Below are 23,771 nucleotides of genomic sequence, written 5' to 3' on the forward strand. Positions count from 1 at the left end.
GGGAGCATCATTCAGTGGAAGCCAGCCAGTCGGCACGGGCCTAGTCGGGAAACTGGGCCGGGCCCGTGTCCGCGCGTGCGCACGCGCCGATCGAGCGAGTGTTTTTTTTCTAAAGCCGGGGAGCTTGCGCGCGCGTGCACGAGCCGGCTGGTCGCGCGCGGGGCGATGACGTCGCGGGAGAGGAAGCTGGCTGAAGGAGCAGTGAATGGAGCGCTGAGCTCTCCTGTACCCAAGTGCAAGTGTGCAAGATGGAGAAACTCCGGAGCAGCTTCTTTCGAGGCAGACGTTCCGCGGCTGCAGAAACTGTCAAGCTGAGAAAGAGAAAATCGACGCTGTACAGCAAAGAGCGCTCCGACACGGAGCGGGGCGCAGGTACAGTCAGGATGGGCAGCCAGTTTAAGTGTATTCTGCCCTCGTCTTGCCGCTGCTCTTTGCAAATGATATTGCAATTCGTCTCGTTGTATTCGGTTTATAAATGCCCTTAGAAGAGACCTGTTCTGGGGGAATCTTTCCCGGCTGCCAACTCGTTGGATAATACCATGTGCAAGAGTCTAAAGTGTCTATGAACAACGTTGCATATAGTTCCAAGTGCGGCAGTATTATTTGAAGAATTGCTACACTTTAATCTGAATTGAAAGAGCTTAATGCACCCTCTGGACGGGGAAGATTTTTGTTGCCTAATAGTCCCGTAGCATAAGTCAGCCTCTTTTATGTACCTCTTCCGACCAGCTGGAGTGAAGTTTTTCCAATGGATCGCAGGATCCCAGAAGTCAGCCTAGGAGGCCATTCGGCCCATTGCGTCTGTGTCGGCTCTTTGCTAGAGCAATCCAAAATAATCTGATCTGGCCCGATGAAAGGTCATCGACCTAAAACGTTAACTCTGTCTCCGTAGATGATGCACGACCTGCTGAGTGCAACATTTTCTGCTTTTATTCCAAAACACTCTTCCCATTGCCTTGTATCTTCCTATGCCTCAAATATTCATTCCTTTTCCCCATAAAAGATCCCTCAACCAATTTCTGTGGCAAAGCATTCCATGCTGCAACAGCCCTCGGTATAAAGAGATTTCGCCCAAACTTTCTTCTCCCTCACTATGACAATTTTAAATTGATGATTCCCCGTCACTGACTCTCTCCAGGGTACTATCCTGTCAATACATTTTTGTATTTGAATTACTAGCACATTAGTTATGTTACTGTGTACGAGTAAACGTTGTGTGCAGTGATAGCATTGTTTTTCTTTGGGTGGCCGGCACTGCCTTTCAGAAATTAGGTGAGGGGATCCCTAGTCTTATGTGTCAATACTTGCAGGGGATCTCCCACACAAAAATGCTTGCCAACCACTGCTGTACACTATACATTTTTTGGAGCAATTATGTGTTCTGAAGGATTTTGATGGAGTAGATAGGGAGAAACTGTTTCTACTGGCAGGAGGGTCAGTAATCAGAAGGCTCAGATTTAAGATAATTGGCAAAAGAACCAAGGGGGAGATGAGGAATCACAGAAATCACAGAATCACAGAAACCCCACAGTGCAGATAGAGGCCATTTCGGCCCATCAAGCCTGCACCGACACATATCCCACCCTATCCCCGTAACCCCACGTATTTAATCCCCCTAACACTAAGGGTCAATTTATCATAGCCAATCAACCTAACCCGCACATCTTTGGACTGTGGGAGGAAACCGGAGCACCCGGAGGAAACCCACGCAAACACGGGGTGACTGTGTGTGGAGTTTGCACAGTCACCTGAGGCCGGATTCGAACCCGGGTCCCTGGCGCTGTGAGGCAACAGTGCTAACCACTATGCCACCGTATTTATGCAGTGTGTTGTTATGATCTGGAATGCGCTACCTGAAAGAGTGGTGGAAGCAGATTCAATGGTAACTTTCAAAAAGGAGCTGGATATATACTTGCAAAGGAAAATAAATGCAGGGCTATGGAGAAAGAGCAGCAGGGGAGTGGGACTAACTGAATAGCTCTTTCAAAAAGCTGGCACAGGCATGAATGGGTCGAATGGCCTTCTGTACTGAGCTTGGGAACATAGACAAGAGTGTTATTCCAGTTGAAATAAACTTGAGTAAAAAGTTGGCAGATGCAAGTTTTAAAAAATGGTTTATGGTTGTTCCAGAATTTGACCAAATCATGCTGTTGCTAATAACAGGAATCAGATATACCAAGTAAATTCCCTAATTCACCCCAGTGTGTTCTCTCCACTGATTAGGTGCTGAGATAGTATACAGGACTTTACAGAAATGGGTGTTTTGGAGAGCAAGAAAATGTTAATTATCTAGCAGTGAATGCTTAGCATTCATAATATTTAATCATGGGACATGATTTTCTTTAAGAATAAAAATTGAATTGTGCACAGGAAGCTTTTTTTGTGGGAAGTGCTTCATTGGATATAATTTTTCTATAGAAGTACTCGTTTGCGATTATAAGATTGCTTTTTCTTAAGGTGTAATATTTACTTTATAAAAAAATGTCTAATGTGACACTGTCTTCCTCAGAAAAACACAACTGGTATTTGGATCCACCAAAAGATTTTGCTGCTTCTGTACTGCTTGTGTAATTGTAATGTTTCTGTTTTTTAATCCAGGTTTATTGGGTCCAAACACCTATTTAATTGTATTCACTGTAGCTTTGAGGATGGTGAACTGCATTCTAGTCCAGACGAGCTTTGTTCCGGATGAGTATTGGCAGTCACTCGAAGTTGCACACAACATGGTCTTCAAATATCCTTTGGGTTTTCAAATTGTTCATGCACATTGTAAAAATTGTAACTTTTAGATCAGCTTATTGCAATTCACAGATGTGCAAATCTTTTGGACATCACAGATGTAGTATAACTTTTATGCTTGGCCATGCTGCATTTTTGTCTATTTATGACAGCAGAGTGGGATGGAAGTGGGATATATGGGATAGTTATGTGCTCCTGAACAAGGAGACCTAATGTAGCAATATATGCTTTAAAGTAACCTTGACTTCAAAAGGCTGTGAATTCCTAAAATTACTTATTTAAAAACAACTTTTTAATTTTCTTTTATATTCTTCTCTATCCCGCACCAAAAAAAAGCTTTTGGAATGATGGTTTACATGTTTGCAGCTGTAGTTCTACATGCAGTGAATTGCATAATGTCCTGGACAATATTTATCTCTCAATCAACATATTCTATCACATTGCTGCTTGTTGGAGCTTGCTGTGTGCAAATTGGCTGCCGCGTTTCCCCCATTACAACAGTGACTACACTTCAAAAATACTTAATTCGCTGTAAAGCGCTTTGAGACATCCGGTGGTCGTGAAAGGCGCTATAATAAATGTAGGTCTTTTTATTTCAAACCAATCTGGGGAATGAAGGGGAACTCGACCTGGCATATGTGTTTGTGCTCTTTCTTAGTGTTTGATATCTACAGATGTCTAATAGCATTTCTTGTGCCCACCCCACTTTGGTCAGAAAATAGTCAACAGAATCTAATTAGGGAAGGGGAAAATACTAAAAATTAGAAGATGGTACAATGCAAATATGAATTAAGGTTTTTTAATTACAGAAAGGAAGACATGAAAACCTTTGTGCGTGCTACAACCAGACCTCAAATATGGCCTGATACTATATCTCATTTGTTGACTGGGATTGCTAAAACTGAATGCAAATTGCATGAAGTGTGGATAGATTTGGGGACAGCTAGCTTTGTCTACTAGAATGTATTGCAGTACTGTAAAGGAAAAGTTAGTGTCACTTTTTCACGTCTAAACTTAAACACGGTCTCTGATAGATTGGTTTTGTAAAGTACAATTTTAGTCAGCTGTGTCTAAATTAGTTGGCACATAAAACTTCTCACCCATTTTCCATTGACCACAATGCACTGTACTGAGCGAGAGAGTGACACTCTCTTTTTGTAAGAAAGTGCCTGACTCCTGCTGGATGCTTGTCTCAGTTAAAATTGGGAAGAAAGAAACTGATCCAAAAATCTGTAATAATATTAAAAATATTACATCCGCATGCACGTCCATTATAAGTTCCAATGTGAACATGTATAATGGTAATTGTCTAGGTAAACTTGTAATGTTGTGATTACACCCTCCTGCCAATGGTCGTGCTGCAGTGCCTCAGTTTTACATCCTCCAGCTCGTCAGTCTGCACTGCAAAGAAACTCCTATACGCCAACCTTCTCTGCTTCCCAAATTGTTGTAAGCTGTGCTATTTAACTATAAATAATATAAACTCAAAGTATTATGTAAAAATAAGGATAGAATATATGACTTTAAAATGTGGACTGAATTACATCTGTGCACCCTAATCCAATTATCCCAATGTCTGGGACGTCCAGATAAACAAATCAACCCCTGTTGCATTTTTTTTGATCAGATATTTTACGTTGTTCAACTTCCTTGTTTACATCAAACTTTTGGTAATCTACTAGGAAGGAGAAGCAGGGCCTTGGCAAGTTGAGGAGCAGAGAGGACCAAATGACACTCCGAATGTCTGATGTTGCAGCTGGGTATGAAGGATCAAGGAGTTGTGAAGTGGAGGGACCAGCCATGGAGCAAGATGGTGGCCTATATATACTATATCTTGTATCAGATTATTGCTAAGCACTTGCTTAGTAGGGATTAATCAGAAAACGGGTCATGCCCAATCAGAGCTCACATTTTGGTGGTCACATGGTACTCAAGGATCAATCAATCACGGTGCTTAAAGCAGACAGACTGACTTGTTTATTTTTAAAATAAATATTTAATACTACAACCTTAACATTCTCAAATATGGATATTTAACCTGGGAATGGAAAGAGAGGCTACGAGGCTACACTTATCCATTGTTCTTTGCAAGCTTTTATAAATTGTTGCAAATATTAAAGAAGGATACAGTTCAACTGCTGGTAAGGTTTAAAAAGTGTATTTGTTTGGAACTAATCAGCCTTGCCTCTCAAAAATGAGATTTATATTGAAATGCTGGGAAAGTTATTGGCTGAATTGTTTATTTTTCGGAAACCTCTATGCTTGTCTGTTCTTTGGCATCCTAGAATCATAGAATGATACAGCGCAGAAGGAGGCCATTCAGCCCATCATGCCTGTGCCATCTCTTTGGTAAAACTATCCAATTAGTCCCACTCCCCTGCTCTTTCCCCATTGTCCTGTAAATTTTTTCCCTTCAAGTATTTATCCAATTCCCTTTTGAAAGTTACTATTGGATCTGCTTCCACCACCCTTTAAGGCAGTGCACAACAACTCTGTGTAAAAAAAAAAAAAAAAAAAGTTTCCTCCTTGTTGCCTCTGGTTCTTTTGCCAATCACCTTAAATCTGTGTCCTCTGGTTACTGACCCTTCTGCCACTGGAAACAGTTTCTCCTTATTTACTCTATCAAAACTGATCATAATTTTTTGAACACCTCTATCAAATCTCCTCTTCACCATCTGTGCTCCAAGGAGAACAACCCCAGCTTCTCCAGTCTCTCCACATAACTGAAATCCCTCACCCCTGGTACCATTCTACTAAATTTCTTCTGCACCCTTTCTAAGCCTTGACGTCTTTCCTAAAGTGCGCTGCCCATATTTGAACATGATACTCCAGCTGAGGACTTGCCAGTGTTTTATAAAGGTTTAGCATAATTTCCTTGCTTCTATGCCTCTATTAATAAAGCCAAGGGACCCGTATGCTTTTTTAACAGCCTTCTCAACTTGTCCTGCCACCTTCAAAGATTTGTGTACAAACACCCCCAGGTCTCTCTGTTGCTGCATCCCCTTTAAAATTGTATCATTTAGTTTATATTGCCTCTTCTCATTCTTCCTACCAAAGTGTATCACTTCACACTTCTCTGCATTAACTTTCATCTGCCATGTGTCTGCCCATTTTGCCAGTTTGTTACTATCCTCCTCACTGTTTACAACATTTCCAAGTTTCATGGCATCTGCAAACTCTGAAATTATGCCCTGTATACCCAAGTCCAGGTCAATTAATATATATCAAAAAGTGCAATGGTCCAAATACCGACCCCTGGGGAACACCACTGTATATCTTCCCTCCAATCTGAAAAACAACTGTTCACCACTACTCTTTGCTTTCTGTTTCCAATTCTTATCGCTGCCATTGTTCCTTTTAATCCCATGGGATTTAATTTTGCTAACAAGTCTATTATGTGGTACTTTATCAAATGCCATTTGAAAGTCCATATACAGAACATCAACCGCACTACTCTCATCAACCCTCCGTTACTTCATTAAAAGAACTCAATCAATTTAGTCGAACACCATTTGCTTTTAACAAATCCGTGCTGACTTTAATTTATTAGCCCACACTTTTGTCCCGGATTAATGTCTCTAAAAGTGTCCCCATCACTGACATTAGGCTGACTGGCCTGTAATTGCTGGGTTTATCCATCTTCCCTTTTTTGAACAGGGATGTAACATTTGCAATCCTCCAGTCCTCTGGCACCATTCCCATATCTAAGGAGGATTGGAAGATTGTGGCCAGACCCTCCACAATTTCCACCCTTATTTCCCTCAGTTACCTTGATACATCCCATCTGGACTGAATGACTTTTCTACTTTGAGTACTGCCCACCTTTTTAAGTACCTCCTCTTTATCTATTTTTATCCCATCCAATATTGCTATTACCTTCTCCTTTACTGCTACATTGGCAGCATCCTCTTTAGTGAAGACAGAGGCAAAGTACTCATTTAGTACCTCAGCCATGCCCTCTGCCTCCACAAGAAGATCTCTTTTTTGGTCCCTAATCGGCCCCACCCTTCCTTTGACTACTATTTTACTATTTATATGTTTATATAAAACCTTTGGATTCCCTTTTCTGTTAGCTGCTAATCTATTCTCCTACTCTCTTTGCCCCTCTTAGTCTCTTTTTTAGATCTCCTCTGTACTTTCTGTATTCAGCTTGGTTCTCTGCTGTATTATGTACCTTACATTTGTTATAACCCTCCTTATTACATTAATAAGGATGTATATTAGATGTATCCTGCAAAAATATCAAATAAGATGCTGTGATTCTGGCAATTGGTTGATCCTTCTAACTAGCCAGAAGATGCTGAAAATGAAGGCCTTTAAGTAGTATCAGATGTTTCATTTATTCCTTGCAGCACTGTAAGAATGGTGGCATGCATGATTTTTTTTTTTTACCTCAATCTGCTGAAATTTGCAACTGCAATGTGTTGCTGTGGGGAGGTGCTGACTTGAGGACAGGTGCTTCCCTCAGGAAAATTTGTTAGAAGCGATATCACCAAACAGTATTTGCATTTTTGCTACAGCTAGCCCAGCAGAATTGGAGGTGGAGCCTGGAAACAGGACTGGCCCCGACAACATCCTGAAGACTTGTGCCCCAGAACTCGCTGCGCCTCTAGCCAAGCTGTTCCAGTACAGCTACAACACTGGCATCTATCCGACAATGTGGAAAACTACCCAGGTATGTCCTGTCCACAAAAAGCAGGACAAATCCAATCTGGCCAATTACTGCCCCATCAGTCTACTCTCAATCATCAGCAAAGTGATGGAAGGTGTCATCGACAGTACTATCAAGCGGCACTTACTCACCAATAACCTGCTCACTGATGCCGAGTTTGGGTTCTGCCAGGACCACTCGGCTCCAGACCTCATTATAGCCTTGGTCCAAACTTGGACAAAAGAGCTGAATTCCAGAGGTGAGGTGAGAGTGACTGCCCTTGACATCAAGGTAGCATTTGACTGAGTGTGGCATCAGGGAGCCCTCGAAAAACTGAAGTCAATGGGAATCGGGGGAAAAAACTCTCCACTGGCTGTGGTCATATCTAGCACAAAGAAAGATGGTTGTGGTTGGAAGTCAATCATCACAGCCCCAGGACATCGCTGCAGGAGTTCCTCAGGGCAGTGTCTGAGGCTCAACCATCTTCAGCTGCTTCATCAATGACCTTCCCTCCATCATAAGGTCAGAAGTGGGGATGTTTGCTGATGACTGCACAGTGTTCGGTGCCATTCACAACTCCTCAGATAATGAAGCATGCAGCAAGATCTGGATGACATTCAGGCTTGGGCTGATAAGTGGCAGGTAACACTTACGCCACACAAGTGCCAGGCAATGCCTATCTCCAACAAGCGAGCGTCTAACCACTGCCCCTTGACATTCAATGCATTACCATCACCGAATCCCCCACCATCAATGTCCTGGGGGTCACCATTGACCAGAAATTTAACTGGACCAGCCACATAAATACCGTGGCAACAAGAGCAGGTCAGAGGCTGGGCATTCTGCAGCGAGTGTCTCACCTGACTCCCCAAAGCTTTTCCACCAGCTACAAGGCACAAGTCAGGAGTGCGATGGAATACTCTCCACTTGCTTGGATGAGTGCAGCTCCAACAACACTCAAGAACCTCGACACCATCCAAGACAAAGCAGCCCACTTGATTGGCACCCCATCCACCACCTTAAACATCCACTCCCTCCACCACCAGCGTACCGTGGCTGCAGTGTGGACCATCTACAAGATGCACTGCAGCAACTCGCCGAGGCTTCTTCGGCAGCACCTCCCAAACTCTCGACCTCTACCACCTAGAAGGATAAGGGCAGCAGGTGCACGGGAACACCACCACCTCCAAGTTCCCCTCCAAGTCACACACCATCCTGACTTAGAATTATATCGCTGTTCCTTCATCGTCGCTGGGTCAAAATCCTGGAACACCCTCCCTAACAGTACTGTGGGAGTACCTTCACCAGACGGACTGCAGCGGTTGAAGAAGGTGGCTCACCAATTCTGTTCGATGCTCCTTTCTATTCTGCTTTACCCTCCTCTTCAGTCTTTGTATCGCTGCTTTGGGAAGTGAAATGACCTGATCTGGCTGCTGCAGGGTGCTCTTTGATTTCAGTCCTTCCTTTAGATTGACTTTTAGTCCTTTGGTTGGCGCCATGCTTTGACACATTAAGAATTAGAACTTGATGTGATGAGTTGTGGGGGGAATTTTCCAGGTGGTCAGCAGGTGCTGGTCGGGACCCCACTGTCAACCCACCTTTACCAAATGTTGGTTCTATCAGCGTTGAGCAGACCAGACAGTGTCGGGGGAGGCAGTTCAGGTCCTTATGACCTTGTTAACAGAGGGTTAACAACAACTTTGAGCTTACCGTTCTAATTTACCAGCTCGCCAATGGGATCCACACTGCTCAGGGATCACGTCTGTTAAGCTGGGTGGGTGTTGAATGGCCATGGAATCATCTCATTACTTGACAGCTTGAAATGTGCTATAAAAGCTCCCATCTCACAGTTGTTTACTTTCCAAACTCACAAGCTGTTGCTTACTGCATTTGGAAGACAGATTGAGCTTTATGCAGGTTGCAAGTGTTTGGAGCAAACTCTCTATCCAGTGTCACCTCATTGGAACAACCTCTCTTACCATTGACAGATTGCACCTGCGATCTATTCCATCAGCATGGGTACGGTTTATACTCTCTCACCTTGGTCCACGATCAGCTGCAACACCAGCATCACCAGGCACACCAACAACCACACCAACCTTCTCCATAATCACCTGATGCTGCACAGGACAGAGGGCATCAGCACCCGACCACATTGCTACCCGGGACGCCAGGGATGGCCTCACCATGGCCAGATTTACTTCACTTGACGGTGCACACCATGGCTGCCACATGCGCCAGGTTGGCACCACCCACACCAACAACATAAAGCATCCCTACAATGCCCGAGCCATTCCTTTCACACTCATCAGCATTGCGGGGGATACTGTTAGGTCTCACCATTCACTGCAACTCACTAAGCCACTTCCAAAAGTGCGCACAAATCTGCCCAAGAACGGAAAGTGTTGAAAATAAAGATTTCAATGTTTGACACCATATTAACAGAAACTTCACATGAACATTAGCTAAAAAACACAAGTGCCTACCCTTGTGTGTTGTTAGTTGATATGATTGGACTCGGATGAGGGTGAGTGCGAGGGGTGGCTAGTAAGATGGGGAAGTGATAATATAGATAGAGAGGGATGGGTGGAGGTGCAAGGTAAGTTGGTGTGAGTAAGGATGTGCAGGAATAGGGTAGGGAAGGCAGAGTGATGGGGATGTGATGAGTGGCACAGCAGGATGAGGTTGAGTGTGGCTTTGCAGTAACGTTTCGTGATCTATTGAGATCATTGAAAGGTTTGTGCCACTGCAGCCTGGTCCTCCTGACGACATCTCTGCTTGTGCCCTCCTGTACAATGTGCAACCAGGCTGCATTGGTGTCCTGGGGAGGTCTCTTCCGCCCATTGGAAGGGAAGAGAACCTCCCTGTGTGCTGTGACTCCCTCCATAAGCATATGGAGGGAGTCATGGGAGAACCTGGCTGCAGCCGTGCACCTCTGTGCAGTGCTCATCAGTGTTTGCAGCACCTCAATGCTGTAGAACACTGACAGTACTAAATGTCTAAATAAATTTTTGCATGGTCCCTTTAAGGAAACCGGCTGATGACGACGCGTCGTCAAATGACATCATCAGACCTGCTTCCTTCAGTTGGCTGGGAAACGTTGGGGCGGGGGGGTGCTTAACAAGCCCAAGCAGGGGAAATTAATTCTACAGAGCAGGCAGGAACCAGCAGCGGGGTCTCAGAGCCACAACTTGCACTGTGTTGAGCAGGATGCTGGAGATTGAATCAATTCAGATTATATAGAAAATGTTCTGATTGCACAGATACCTATTCAGCAAAGAAAAATATAAGTTTCACATCCATCTGTGCTTTTTTCAGCTGTAATGGTGCAAGAGGGCAGGAATAATGGTTCTTTCACTGGCAGAGATGGCACTCACTTAGCAATGATTTACATCTGCAATTTTCCCTCCAACTTAAACTGTATTGCTGTCAATGAACCTGCCATAATTGTTTTTGCAGATCTGGGTTCCTCGACTAGTCCAGTCTTTCCTGGCAGCACTGGCAGATGTAAAACTGTACTCTATCATGAAAAAACAGGAGAGTGCAGAGATTGCAAAATGGGTGGTAAGCAGGTTGCTTCTTATATCTTTTCATATTTATTTTCTTTTTATTGATGTGGTATAGAAATTCTTCCCAAGGTGTTTGACTCTGCCTTAAGTCCTTCTCAACTTGAGGGAGAGACTTAAAAGTGAGTGATGCACATGGAAGAATTTTCATGCAACAAGCACTGAAGGCATGATACAGTTAGTATCTATAGTATTCAGCACACCAATAGACTTTATAATGTGTGTGTATATAAAATAAGTTGGAATTGTTGTCTCCTTGAACACTTGTTTTTCAGATAAACTGACAAATTATTGCAACAAATATAACAAAAGTGAACTGGAACATTCTTCTGTGACAAAAAAAAGGCCGCAATCCTGAGGATTGGGAGCAGTTTAGGATTCAGCAAAGGAGGACAAAGGGATTAATTAAGAGGGAAAAATAGAACATGAGAGTAAGCTTGCAGGGAACATAAAAACTGACTGTAAAAGCTTCTACAGAGATGTGAAGAGAAAAAGATTGGTGAAGTCAAGCGTAGGTCCCTTGCAGTCAGATTCAGGGGAATTTATAATGGGGAACAAAGAAATGGAAGACCAATTGAATACATACTTTGGTTCTGTCTTCACAAAGGAGGACACAAATAACCTTCCAGAGATGTCGGGGAACATAGGGTCTAATGAGCGGGAGGAATTGAAAGAAATCAGTATTTGTAAGGGAAATGGTGTTAGGGAAATTGATGGCATTGAAGGCCGATAAATCCCCAGGGCTTGATAATCTACATCCTAGGGTACTTAAGGAAGTGGCCCTAGAAATAGTAGATGCATTGCTGGACATCTTCCAAAATTATATAGACTGTCAAGTCCAGCTCCACCAATGTTAGTCTACCCTAATTTGTCTATTCCTCTAAGCATTAGCCTATAAGTAAGACCTTAAAGGCTGCATTTTAGGTACAGTACGTTGAACCGTTTTTTTGTACAAGGCGATTGCAATCTAGAAATATTAGAAAGCTCTCTATTTAACAGCATAATTACTGTCATGAATTATGTTTGTTGCAATGGACTATGAAATCAAAGGGGGGGGAAAGGCATTGACACCAAAGATCTTGGTTTCCATGGTTTGCACTATGGTAAAAGAATCCTTTCGTTGTATCATTTTGTCTATTTCACAACCGTGCAGGTCTAAGTTAGTTTTGTGTGTCAGATGCATGGACAGCACCATCTAATGACAGTAATGGGGAATTAAATTGCAACACTAAGATGTGCATTCAAAGCTCCAAACCAGAAAATAGGGGGTTTGCTGCCCTTAACTGTAACAAAAAAAAAGTATTTGTGTATTTAGAAAATTATTTTATGTAAACTTGATGAGTATCCATACAAATTTTGAGAGACTATTTAAAAAAAATCTCTTATTTTCTTCCAGTATTTCTCCCAACTGTGTTCCTGGTTCACCTGGTATTGCAGTACCCGGACTATTACGAATAGTATGGAAGCTGTTCTAACCAGCTTTACACTTTATTACTACCCTTTTCCGGGTACAAAGACTGGGAGTAGGTCAGGAAAATGTTTGCTTATTCTAAATCCTTTTTAAATGCTATTGTATAATTTAGTATAGTATGTTGGTGTGATAGGATGTAAAATTTGTGCTCCTAACTTCCCACACAGAGTAGCCTGATCTTGGCTAGACCCTCATGGCAAGCTATTGAACAGAGAGCTTTTCAATAGAGAAAATAGGAGGCAGATTCACTTCCCAACTATTTTTGTCATTGTCCACTGCTATTGAAAATATTACCTGCATGCGCTTTCCTCAAAGGCATGTTTTGTGGACAGGAGAAAATGAAGGATTTATAGAAGATATGAAAAAAGCTACAATTTATAAGAAAAAATACAAACGTTGATCGGGAATTGCGATGAACTAACAGTTTGCTGCTGATCAAATATTCTTGTAATCAGTTTGTTTACACTGGCGATTCCTGTTTTGGAAGCTAGTCATTATGGAAGACCATAATGGTCTAGAAGGACAAGGGCAGCAGGCACATGGGAACACCACTACCTCCAAGTCCCCCTCCAAGTCACACATCATCCTGACTTGGAAATATATCGCCGTTCCTTCATCTTCGCTGGGCCAAAATCCTGGAACTCCCTCCCTAACTGCACTATGGGAGTACCTTCACCACACGGACTGCAGCGGTTCAAGAAGGCGGCTCCCCACCACCTTTTCAAGAGCAATTAGATTTGGGCAATAAATGCTGGCCTTGCCAGCAATACCCACATCCCATGAATGGATAAAAAAAATGTCCCTGTGACTCATTTATTCTGAGCATTTTGCATAATCAGACATGTATTGGGAACGTGAATGTGATTGTGAAAAGGTATAATCATTGATGTATTTTGGGTAGGTCCTATAGCCTTGCATACTGCAAATATTAGTGTGGCGACACGCCACCACTGGACATAATCCGCTCACGGCGGCATGGACAGTTTAAGCAGACGCCCCCAGCCGGGGGCCCTCTACTCCAGCAACTTGTTTCCCGCAGGGACAGGCTGCCGGGAGCACTTCCTGTCTGGGGATTTTTAAGTGGTTGCGCGGTCTTTTCCAGTTCCTCTTTGCCATGAGGTTGATTAAAGCAGTTGTGTTTAACTAACTCTGGTCTCGACTCCCACGTTTGCCGCGGTATCTCAACACTGGTGACCCCGACGCTCAGGACGAATCCTAAGCTAGCATGGCGGATACAAACGCAGTCACGGTTAAACTACCGGACTTTTGGGAGAACCTGGCCGAAGCCTGGTTTGTTCAAGCCGAGTCCAGATTCCGGCTGAAACACATTACAGTCGACGCCACGAAGTACGACTACCTCGTCGCCTCTCTCACCTACGCCACAGTCCCCAAGGTTTGGGCAGCGCTGCAGGAGCCACCAGCGGAAGGCAAGTACGAACATCTGAAGGCTGCGCTCCTTAAAAAATTCCAAACGTCCTCTTACCAGCGCAACTGCCAACTCCTCGACCTCCCCGGCCTTGGTGATGCTTCACCGTCGGATCTGCTCTCCCACATGCTGTCCCTCTCGGACGACAAAAACACCGGCGCCCTCTTTCGCACGCTTTTCATTTGGCAGCTCCCCGCCAGCATCCGCCCGCTCATTGTGGAATCTGGCTCTACGGACCTGAATGAGATAGCCGAAAAGGCCGACCGGCTGCTCTCTGCGCAGTCCGCCCGCGACGTCGCGCCCGACCTCATGGCAACGACCACGCGGTCTTCCCGGCCCACTAGGCCCGACCGCCCTACCACTCCGGGTCACTGCTACTACCACACCCGTTTTGGCACTAGGGCCCAATGCTGCACGCCACCGTGCACTTTCAAACCCCCCCCGCACCGGCCCCCACGATGGCCGCGGGGCAAAAGGGGCCTCTACTGTACGTCACCGACGACAGCACCAACCGCCGATTTCTGTGCGACACGGGCCCAGCACAGCATCACCCCCGCCTCCGCCCTCGAAATCCAACGCGGCGCACGGGGTATCACGCTGGCCGCAGCCAATGTCTCTGACATCCGCACATATGGCACCCGCATGGTCACGCTCGACCTCGCAGGCCGCCGCTACCGCTGGGAGTTCCTCACAGCCAGGGTCCTCTGCCCACTCATCGGCGCCGACTTCCTACGCGCCCACGGCCTCCTTGTCGACATTCCGAGGCACTGCCTCATCGACATCAACACTATGGCCCCCATCCCTGGCGCATTTACCCCGGCCCGTTCGGCCGGCCTGACGACCTACTGCCTCGCCAGAGCCACGGACGACTACTTGGCACTTCTAGCCGAGTTTCCTGCCCTCACTAACCCGACCTTTTCGGCCAAAGCCGCCAAACACGGTGTGGAGCACTATATCCCCACCACCGGCCCCCCGGTTTCTGCCCACGCCCGCAGACTCAACCCGGCCAAGCTGGAAATCGCGCGGGCCGAGTTCACCACCATGGAACAACTCGGCATCATCCGCCGCTCCAGTAGCCCTTGGGCCTCGCCCCTCCACATCGCCCCCAAGCCCGGCGGAGGCTGGCGCCCTTGCGGGGACTACCGCCGTCTCAACGACGCCACCACCCCTGACCGATACCTGGTGCCGCACATCCAGGACTTCTCTGCCCGACTGGCCGGACGAACCGTCTTTTCCAAGGTCGACCTGGTGCGCAGTTACCACCAAGTCCCCGTACACCCCGCGGACATTCCCAAAACGGCCGTCATCACCCCATTCGGCCTGTTCGAGTTCCTGAGGATGCCCTTCGGCCTCAAGAATGCAGCCCAGGCTTTCCAGCGCTTTATGGACTCAGTCCTCCGTGACCTGAACTTCCTATTAGTCTATCTAGACGACATTCTCGTGGCCAGCTCCTCCCAACAGGAACACCTCGAACACATTCGCATCCTGTTCGGGCGCCTAGCCCAACACGGGCTCATCCTCAGCCTGGCGAAGTGCCAATTCGGCCTAACCGAGATCGATTTTCTCGGTCACCACATCACCCCTGCTGGGGCCGTCCCCCTGCCCAACAAGGTGCAGGCCGTCCAGCAATTCCCCCGCCCCAACACCATCAAGGGCCTCCAGGAGTTCCTCGGGATGGTGAACTTCTACAACAGGTTCATCCCCAGCGCTGCAGCCCTCATGAAGCCCCTATACGACCCCCTCTGAGGTAAATCCGGCAAGATGGCCGTAGCCTGGACCACTGACACGTCAGCCGCCTTCGACGCCACCAAAAACGCGCTCGCCGACGCCACCCTGCTCGCGCACCCGAGGGCCGATGCCCGGGTCGCGCTCACAACCGACGCCTCCGACCACGCGGTAGGAGCCGTGTTCGAGCAGTGGGTCAATGGCGCGTGGCCGCCACTTGCCTTCTACAGCCGCCAACTGCGCCTCCCCGGAGGTCAAATACTCTACTTTCGACCGCGAGCTTCTCGCGCTCCACCTGTCAGTCCGCCATTTCAGGTTCCTCCTGGAGGGCCGCCCCTTCACCGCATACGTGGACCACAAGCCGCTCACATACGCGATGGCCAAGCACACCGAACCCTGGTCCGCTGGGCAGCAACGCCAGCTCGCGGCCGTGTCCGAGTTTACTACGGACATCCAGCACGTCTCCGGTAGAGACAACGTTGTCGCCGACTGCCTTTCCCGTCCCGCCATCTGCGCGAATCACCTCGCGGTCGACTACGCGCAACTAGCAGCGGCCCAGCTCACGGACCCAGACCACCTCTCGGCGGCTACCAGCCTGCCAGGGCTACGCCTAGCCAAGGTCGCGCACGGGCCCGAAGCCACGGCAGTCACTTGCGACGTCTCACTCGGCCAACCCAGGCCGGTCGTCCCTGCAACCTGGCGCCGCCGCATCTTCGCGCTACACGCGCTCTCCCATCCGGGTGCCCGCGCATCCGTCAAACTCCTCTCCCAGCGTTTCGCCTGGCGCGGCCTCAGCAAAGATGTTCGGACTTGGGCCACCTCCTGCCTCGCCTGCCAATGGGCTAAGGTACAGCTACACACAAAAGCACCCCTGGGAGACTTCGAGGTACCCAGCCGCCGCTTCGACCACGTACATGTCGACATCGTCGGTCCTCTGCCGCCATCGCAAGGCCAAACTTATCTCCTCACGATGGTCGACCGCTACACACACTGGCCTGAGGCAGTGCCACTGCCCTCCACCACCACAGCCGACATCGCCAGGGCGTTCGTTAACACCTGGGTCGCAAGGTTCGGCGTACCAGCCGATATAACCTCCGACAGAGGCGCCCAGTTCACCTCCGAACTCTGGACGGCCACAGCACGCAACCTCGGTGTGACGCTCCACCGAACCACGGCGTACCACCCGCAGGCCAATGGGCTGTGTGAACGCTTCCACAGGTCACTCAAGGCCTCACTCCACGCCGGCCTGCAGGACGGTACCTGGACTGACCGCCTGCCGTGGGTGCTACTAGGCCTACGCACCGCGGTCAAGGAAGACCTCCAGTCCTCGGCAGCGGAGTTAGTCTACGGACAACCGCTGCGCGTCCCAGGCGAATTCCTTCCGGAGGCTACCACGCCTTGGTCGGCCGAACAGCAGCGGCTCAACTCTTTCTCTTCTGCTCAACAGTTCGCCCCACTTCCGGTCAACTGACACGGCGAACTCGCACCTCACGTCCCGCCAAACTTACAGCAGGCACGCTTCGTCTTTGCGCGACACGACACGCACCGCGACCCCCGTACGACGGACCGTACGAGGTACTACAAACCGGGGACAAGGTCTTCAAGCTACGACTCGACGACAGGGTCGACACAGTCTCCATCGACCGGCTCAAACCAGCACACACACAACCAGGGGAACAGGTCCCCGTGGCCCGACCTCCAACTAGAGGCCGTCCCGCCAGCACAGCCAGCGGCGAATCGCCCGGCCCCACCAACTAGACCGGCGACCACTCCGAGCCGCTCCGGCAGAACCATCAGACCACCGTCACGACTCGTCCACTCCTCTTAAGCGGATTCTGGGGGGAGCTCTGTGGCGACACGCCACCACTGGACATAATCCGCTCACGGCGGCATGGACAGTTTAAGCAGACGCCCCCAGCCGGCGGCCCTCTACTCCAGCAACTTGTTTCCCGCAGGGACAGGCTGCCGGGAGCACTTCCTGTCTGGGGAGTATTTAAGTGGTTGCGCGGTCTTTTCCAGTTCCTCTTTGCCATGAGGTTGATTAAAGCAGCTGTGTTTAACTAACTCTGGTCTCGACTCCCACGTTTGCCGCGGTATCTCAACAACAGTCATGTCGTTTTTTTAATTGGCAAACATGGTATGTGTGATTTGAAAAGTATTGAAAGTACAACTTGAATGCTTCATCACATGATGTGATACTCGCCTGAGGTTTCTACAGGAGTTCTCTGATGGGAATTTGACACAACCCCGGAGAAGTGGTGTAAAAGTGGCTGATCTTCTCACTAAGTTACAGGTAGGAGATCAAAAGAGCCCTATGGAAATTCAGGACTATTGATGAGGACTCATGGAGTTTAAAGTCATTACAAACTCTGTGCAGGGAGTGGTAATATCACTCCCATGAATAATTTGGTTTTCCTCCACTGCTTTCTCTCCACTCCCTTACATTATGCTCTTGCATCTTCATGGTCTAAATTTGTTGCGTTGACATTCTAGTGCATGGACGTCTCTACAGATTCTCTTCATTACAGCTTCATAATGTACTGAGTTACTTACTTGAGGTTGGTTTGAAGACAGGACCTTCAGCCCACCCCACCCTAGTTTTTTTTTCTGTCCAGACAGCACCATAAGAACATAAGAAGCAGGAGTAGGCCATTCGGCCCTTCGAGCCTGCTCTGCCATTCAATGAGATCATGGCTGATCTTCTACCTCCACTCCATTCACCGGCCCTATCGCCATATTCCTTGATGCCCTTACTAGTCAGAAATCTATCGACTTCTGTTTTGAATATACCCAATGACTGAACCTCCACAGCCCTCTGGGGTAGAGAATTCCAAAGATTCTCTACCCTCTGTGAAGAAATTTCTTCTCATCTCAGTCCTGAATGGCCTACCCTTTATCCTGAGGCGGTGGCCCCTGGTTCTAGACTCCCCAGCCAATGGAAACATTCTCCCAGCATCCACCCTATCGAGCCCTGTAATAATTTTGTATGCTTCAATGAGATCCCCTCTCATTCTTCTGAATTCAAGAGAATACAGGCATAGTCTACTCAATCTCTTCTCATACGACAGTCCCACCATCCTAGGAATCAATCTTGTGAACCTTCGTTGCACTCCCTCTATGGCAAGTATATCCTTCCTTGGGTAAGGAGACCAAAATTGTACACAGTACTCCAGGTGTGGTTTCACAAGGCCCTATATAATTGGAGTAAGACTTTTTTACTCGTGTACTCAAATCCTCTTGTAATGAAGGCCAGCATACCATTTGCCTTCCTAATGGCTTGCTGCACATGCACATTCACTTTCAGTGACTCATTTACAAGGACACCCAGGTCTCTTTGAGCATCTGCATTCCCCAATCTTTCACCATTTAGGAAATTCTCTGCCTTTCTGTTTTTTCTACCAAAGTGGATAACTTCACATTTATCCACATTATCTTCCATCTGCCATGTTCTTGCCCACTCAGCCTGTCGAGATCCTCTTGAAGCCTCTTCACAACTGACACTGCCACCTAGCTTTGTATCATCAGCAAATTTGGAAATGTTACATTTAGTCCCCTCATCCAAATCGTTGATATAGATTGTGAATAGCTGGGGCCCAAGCACCGATCCTTGCGGTACCCCACTAGTCACAGCCTGCCATCCTGAAAAAGACCCGTTTATCCCTACTTTTTGTTTTGTCTGTTAACCAATACTCAATCCATGCTAGTATATTACCCCCAATTCCATGTGCCCTAATTTTGTTCACCAACCTCTTATGTGGGACCTTATCGAAGACCTTCTGAAAATCCTGATACACCACATCTACTGGTTCCCCTTTGTCTACTCCACTAGTTACATCCTCAAAGAACTCCAATAGGTTTGTCAAACAGGATTTCCCTTTTATAAATCCATGATGACTCTGCCCAATCTTACTATTAGTTTCTAAGTGCCCAGTTATTGCATCCTTTATAATAGATTCCAGCATTTTCCCAACTACTGATGTGAGGCTAACAGGCCTGTAGTTCCCGTTTTCTCTCTCCCTCCTTTCTTAAATAGCGGGGTTACATTTGCTATCCTCCAATCTGCAGGAACTGTTCCAGAATCTATAGAATTTTGGAAGATGACAACCAATGCGTCCACTATCCCAATGGCCACCTCTCTCAAAACCCTAGGATGTAGGTCATCCGGTCCTTGGGATTTATCGACTTTTAGTCCCATTAATTTTGCTAGTACTGTTTTATTACTAATAATAATTTCTTTAAGTTCCTCATTCTCGCCACACCCTTGGTTTTCTCGTATTTCTGGGAGATTTTTTGTGTCTTCCTCCGTGAATACCGAAACAAAGTATTTATTTAATTTCTCTGCCATTTCCTCATTCCCCATTATAAATTCTCCCGTCTCTGACTGTAAAGGACCTACATTTACCTTCACCAGTCTTTTCCTTTTCACATATCAGGTAGTTACATTCTATGGACTAAAATAAAAATGCGCAGGTCAATCTGGATAGAGATTTGAATTTGGCCTCTTAGCGAAGAGTCCCACTTCCTAGCATAACAGTTTATTTAATTTTTATTATTTTGCCTTTTTTGGGTGGGAGGCCATGGAGTTCAGTTTTTCTCCTTTGAGGTTTTACCATTGATTAATCTCCCTCCTCTGGAGAATAAATAAAAGTCCCTTGAAAAATTGGTCTTTTTTTTTGTTCCATGCTTTTTTTTAACTGCACAAATCACTTTGTGAGATGACGTGCCAATAGTAATGCCATTTTATTTTTGTGATAACATTTAAGGGCAGCTTTAAGCAGATCTCATTGTGTCTGTTTTTATTTTTTCTATCTGCAGTTCAAAATATCTGGCTCTGACTGCTTTCGCAGTTGTTGTGCGCCCCACCGCTGTCATCCTTTGGCTGCCGCTGCTATTTTCTCATTTCTGGCAGGAACGGAAGAAACTGGATCTACTCTTGCACAAATGTCTACCAGTTGGGTATGTACAAGAGGGGAGAGGAGTTTGCCCTATATCAGTCCAGACAGCTACAATTTCAAACAAACCAGTTGAAGAGCCAATTCTGTATTTTTTGCTGTTGAATACTATTTGCTACCAGCAACTAGATTACTTCACTGTAGATACTCCTGCATTTCCATTTCATGTCAAGATCAGAGTTTGTTGTGGAACAGAAAGGAGCAAAAATTCAAACACTAACTATAAATTATTAGTTATGAAATTTTAAGTTGGGAGCAGCTTGGCTCTGACCTAGATAAAGATTTAATGGTAAAACAGTGCCTCCCATGATTCTCACAAAGCACTATTGCTGGCATGAGTTGTGTCCCAGCTTCATATCCACACCATCCATGGTTGGTGGCTCTGTACTACTGCTGACCTGCCTGAAATTAATGGGGTATATCACAGAAATGCAGGATGACTATTCTGTCTGGTGGAAAGTAGGTGAAGAGGAGGGGGTGAGGCAGGGGTATGGCATTAACAGGAACAGTAAGCAATTCCTCACCAATACTTCAAAACAAGCCTGTTTCATGTTCATATTGAGGATTATAACTCTTGCCTGAACACTCTGGGACTTGACTTCCAGATAACCCTGACATGAGCAGAGATTTCATTTTGGACTTGATGGAAATTATCCAATGCACAGGTATGCTTAGGATTCTAGCTCCCACCACCTATGTGGATTGCTTCAAGTACCTTTGAGAATATCTGGGTCAGCTGTGCATTAGACTTGTCCTAAGAGGCTTTCTTGATCCCTGAGGAATCATTGTTTACAGAGCTTGTGGCAAACTCCTCTGTAATTTTTCATGCACAAAACAAAGAAAATCCTCAATGCAGGATCAGGTCTCAGTTGCTCCTGCAAAGGAGTCGGGAAGGCTGGTTAGCTGGGGCAGACAATTGTATCTAACAAGCAGTGGCAGAAATGCTAGGATGTACAGGAAACTTTTTTTTTATCCGGGACCGACGTGGTGCCGGTTCATCAAAAAATCCGGATAACCGAGAGCTATAGTAAAAGATATGGAGAGCTGACAGCTCTGTATAAAGCAACAAACCCTGTTGCTTAGCAACAGGTGCAGAACAATGACCACAAGTTCCAAGCGTCTCTGTAGCTTAGCAACAGCTGCAGCCACACCTAATTGCACAGCAACAGATCCAGAAAGGCAAGTAACATGAAGTAAAACTTACCTGAACCTACTCCTGAATTTTGCCGGTTAACCGAGATTTCCGGTTATTTAGGTGCCGGTAAATCTAAAGTTTCCTGTAGAATCATGTTTCTGATTTTCCGTGCAATGTAATTTTTCCACTTTTGGATGTTTTGAGGTGGGGACAGATGCAGTAGAGAGGTTGTTTCCATTGCACATTGTGTGCCATTCTTTGTTGGTGAGCAACTGCTACCAGTCTTCTACCAATATTTTTCTTTTGCACAATTCTCAGCAGTTGGTTAGAGTGGCTTAAGGTGACTCGTTCCTTCCTGGTGGCACAACCAAGATCATGAACCTGTTGTGTGGAGGAAATCAGGGTGGAAATGTGTGTCCTAGCACTATGAGGCTGTGTGTTGGTGTGCCAGTTATTTTTTTTAGAGAAACCTAATCATTTTTTTTTTGTAAAAAAAAAAATTGGAATTTTTTCCCGCTGTGAATATGCTGTTTATTTTACAGATGCTTAACACTTGGGATTTCTCTGATCATTGACCGAATATTTTATGGTGAGGTAGGATGGTTTTTCAAATTCTTGACTGATCTTTCAAAAGCTACTGTTGAGCTGCATAAGACAACTGTGGTAGTGTGGCTAGCCTACGATAAAGCCACTGGCCTGGCCTACTTTGGAGCAAATTGTAATGCATCTTGTTTTTAATAGATCTAGGGTTTGTTATTTTCAGTTTTATAGATTAAATTATTTTTTGCTTTATTTAAAAAAAAACACTCAAATTGTTAAGTCTTCTGCTTCAACAAAGCAAACCGAGTACCTGCTTCTGTAGCTCTGCCAATAGTGCTCTTAATCTGGCTGCTGATGCATAAGGGTAGTTAGGGAAAGGATTACTATCCATTAGTTTAATTGATTAATTTATAAATGCTAACTGTTCAGTTGTGTATCTATGTAAAATGGTGATTCTGTACCACTCATTTCTTTTCCTAAAGTTTATATATCTTTTATATAAAAAAAAAAAAAAAATCAATTAAGCTGTTTTGGATTCAGAAACTTACATAATATGGTATCCCAGTTTTGAAGAAAAACATTCTGGGGCAGGGCTACCCAAGATATTTGCCTTTCACTCTCCCCTGTTGGTAATACCTATGCTGTTATCTTGTTCCATTTACAACCCCGTAACATAATATGTTGCCAATTTACGTTTTGTTCCTGTCTGTCTTTGCTTTTTTCACTCTTTCAGTGGGTTATGGTTCAATGGAATTTCCTCCGATTTAATGTGATTCAGAACATGGGATCGTTCTACGGCTCACACTCGTGGCACTGGTACTTCACTCAGGGATTTCCTGTTATCATGGGAACACATTTGCTCTTCTTCATTCATGGATGTCTGTTGGTGCCCAAGAAGTACAGAGTTTTGCTAATAGCGGTAATGTGGACCCTCGTGGTGTATAGGTGTGTAGCACTCAGTTTGGGGCTCTCTGTGTAAAGTATAATGGCTATCTGGGATTGAAGACAGGACCAGAATCCTAATCATTGGTTTAAAACTATTTCAGTCTTGAGTTTTTACAGATATTGAAGTCCTGAGCTAAGATTCAACCTTATAACTCACTCCCTGCTCTCTGATTTTGTTTCTGCAACCACCTTCAGTAGAGTTGCTGCTTTTGTAAAATACTCTGATAGCTAAGAGAAACACAATATGTTCTCCACAAGAAGGTATTAAAGATGCCTGTCGTTAATGCAAATTCATCAGAATTCATTTTTAGAGAAATTCTTTGTCCAGTTTATTAATTTGTGTTGGTGAAGCTGCATAATCTCACAAATAGGCACTCACAAGTTATTGCCCTATGCAAAAATTTTATTTTTATCCTGTTTAATTACAGATATACCATTTAATGTAGTGCTGCAGACCAATAAGGTGTAAATCTCTCCCATCTGATTTTCTCCCCCCTCCATCCTCACTTACGGTTGTTTCTTGATCTGGGAACACATGAAGTGGACGCAAGGTTTGGCTACACTGAACTATAGAAGCTTGCAGCACAGAACGATTGAAGACAAGACCACGATTCTAATCAT

General features: G+C 45.8%; 1 protein-coding gene across 2 annotated transcripts in view; it reads left to right on the forward strand.

The window, feature by feature from the left end:
• Positions 1-42: 42 nt before the first annotated feature.
• pigb (phosphatidylinositol glycan anchor biosynthesis, class B) overlaps positions 43-23,771 on the forward strand; it is a 31,943-nt gene continuing 8,214 nt past the window's right edge. The window contains exons 1-8 of one of the 2 annotated variants that reach the window (XM_085983168.1): positions 43-372; positions 2,599-2,730; positions 4,759-4,880; positions 10,850-10,954; positions 12,353-12,483; positions 20,394-20,534; positions 22,208-22,259; positions 22,939-23,150. In XM_085983168.1, coding sequence (XP_085839294.1) covers positions 249-372; positions 2,599-2,730; positions 4,759-4,880; positions 10,850-10,954; positions 12,353-12,483; positions 20,394-20,534; positions 22,208-22,259; positions 22,939-23,150 — 1,019 coding nt within the window. In that variant the 5' untranslated portion in view covers positions 43-248. The remainder of the gene's footprint in view (positions 373-2,598; positions 2,731-4,758; positions 4,881-10,849; positions 10,955-12,352; positions 12,484-20,393; positions 20,535-22,207; positions 22,260-22,938; positions 23,151-23,771) is intronic. The other variant, XM_085983169.1, reaches the window with a different exon arrangement.

This window comes from Somniosus microcephalus, chromosome 3 (genome assembly GCF_052327205.1).
Source record: "Somniosus microcephalus isolate GS21.2 chromosome 3, FLI_Smic_1.0, whole genome shotgun sequence".
Lineage (NCBI taxonomy): Eukaryota > Metazoa > Chordata > Chondrichthyes > Squaliformes > Somniosidae > Somniosus > Somniosus microcephalus.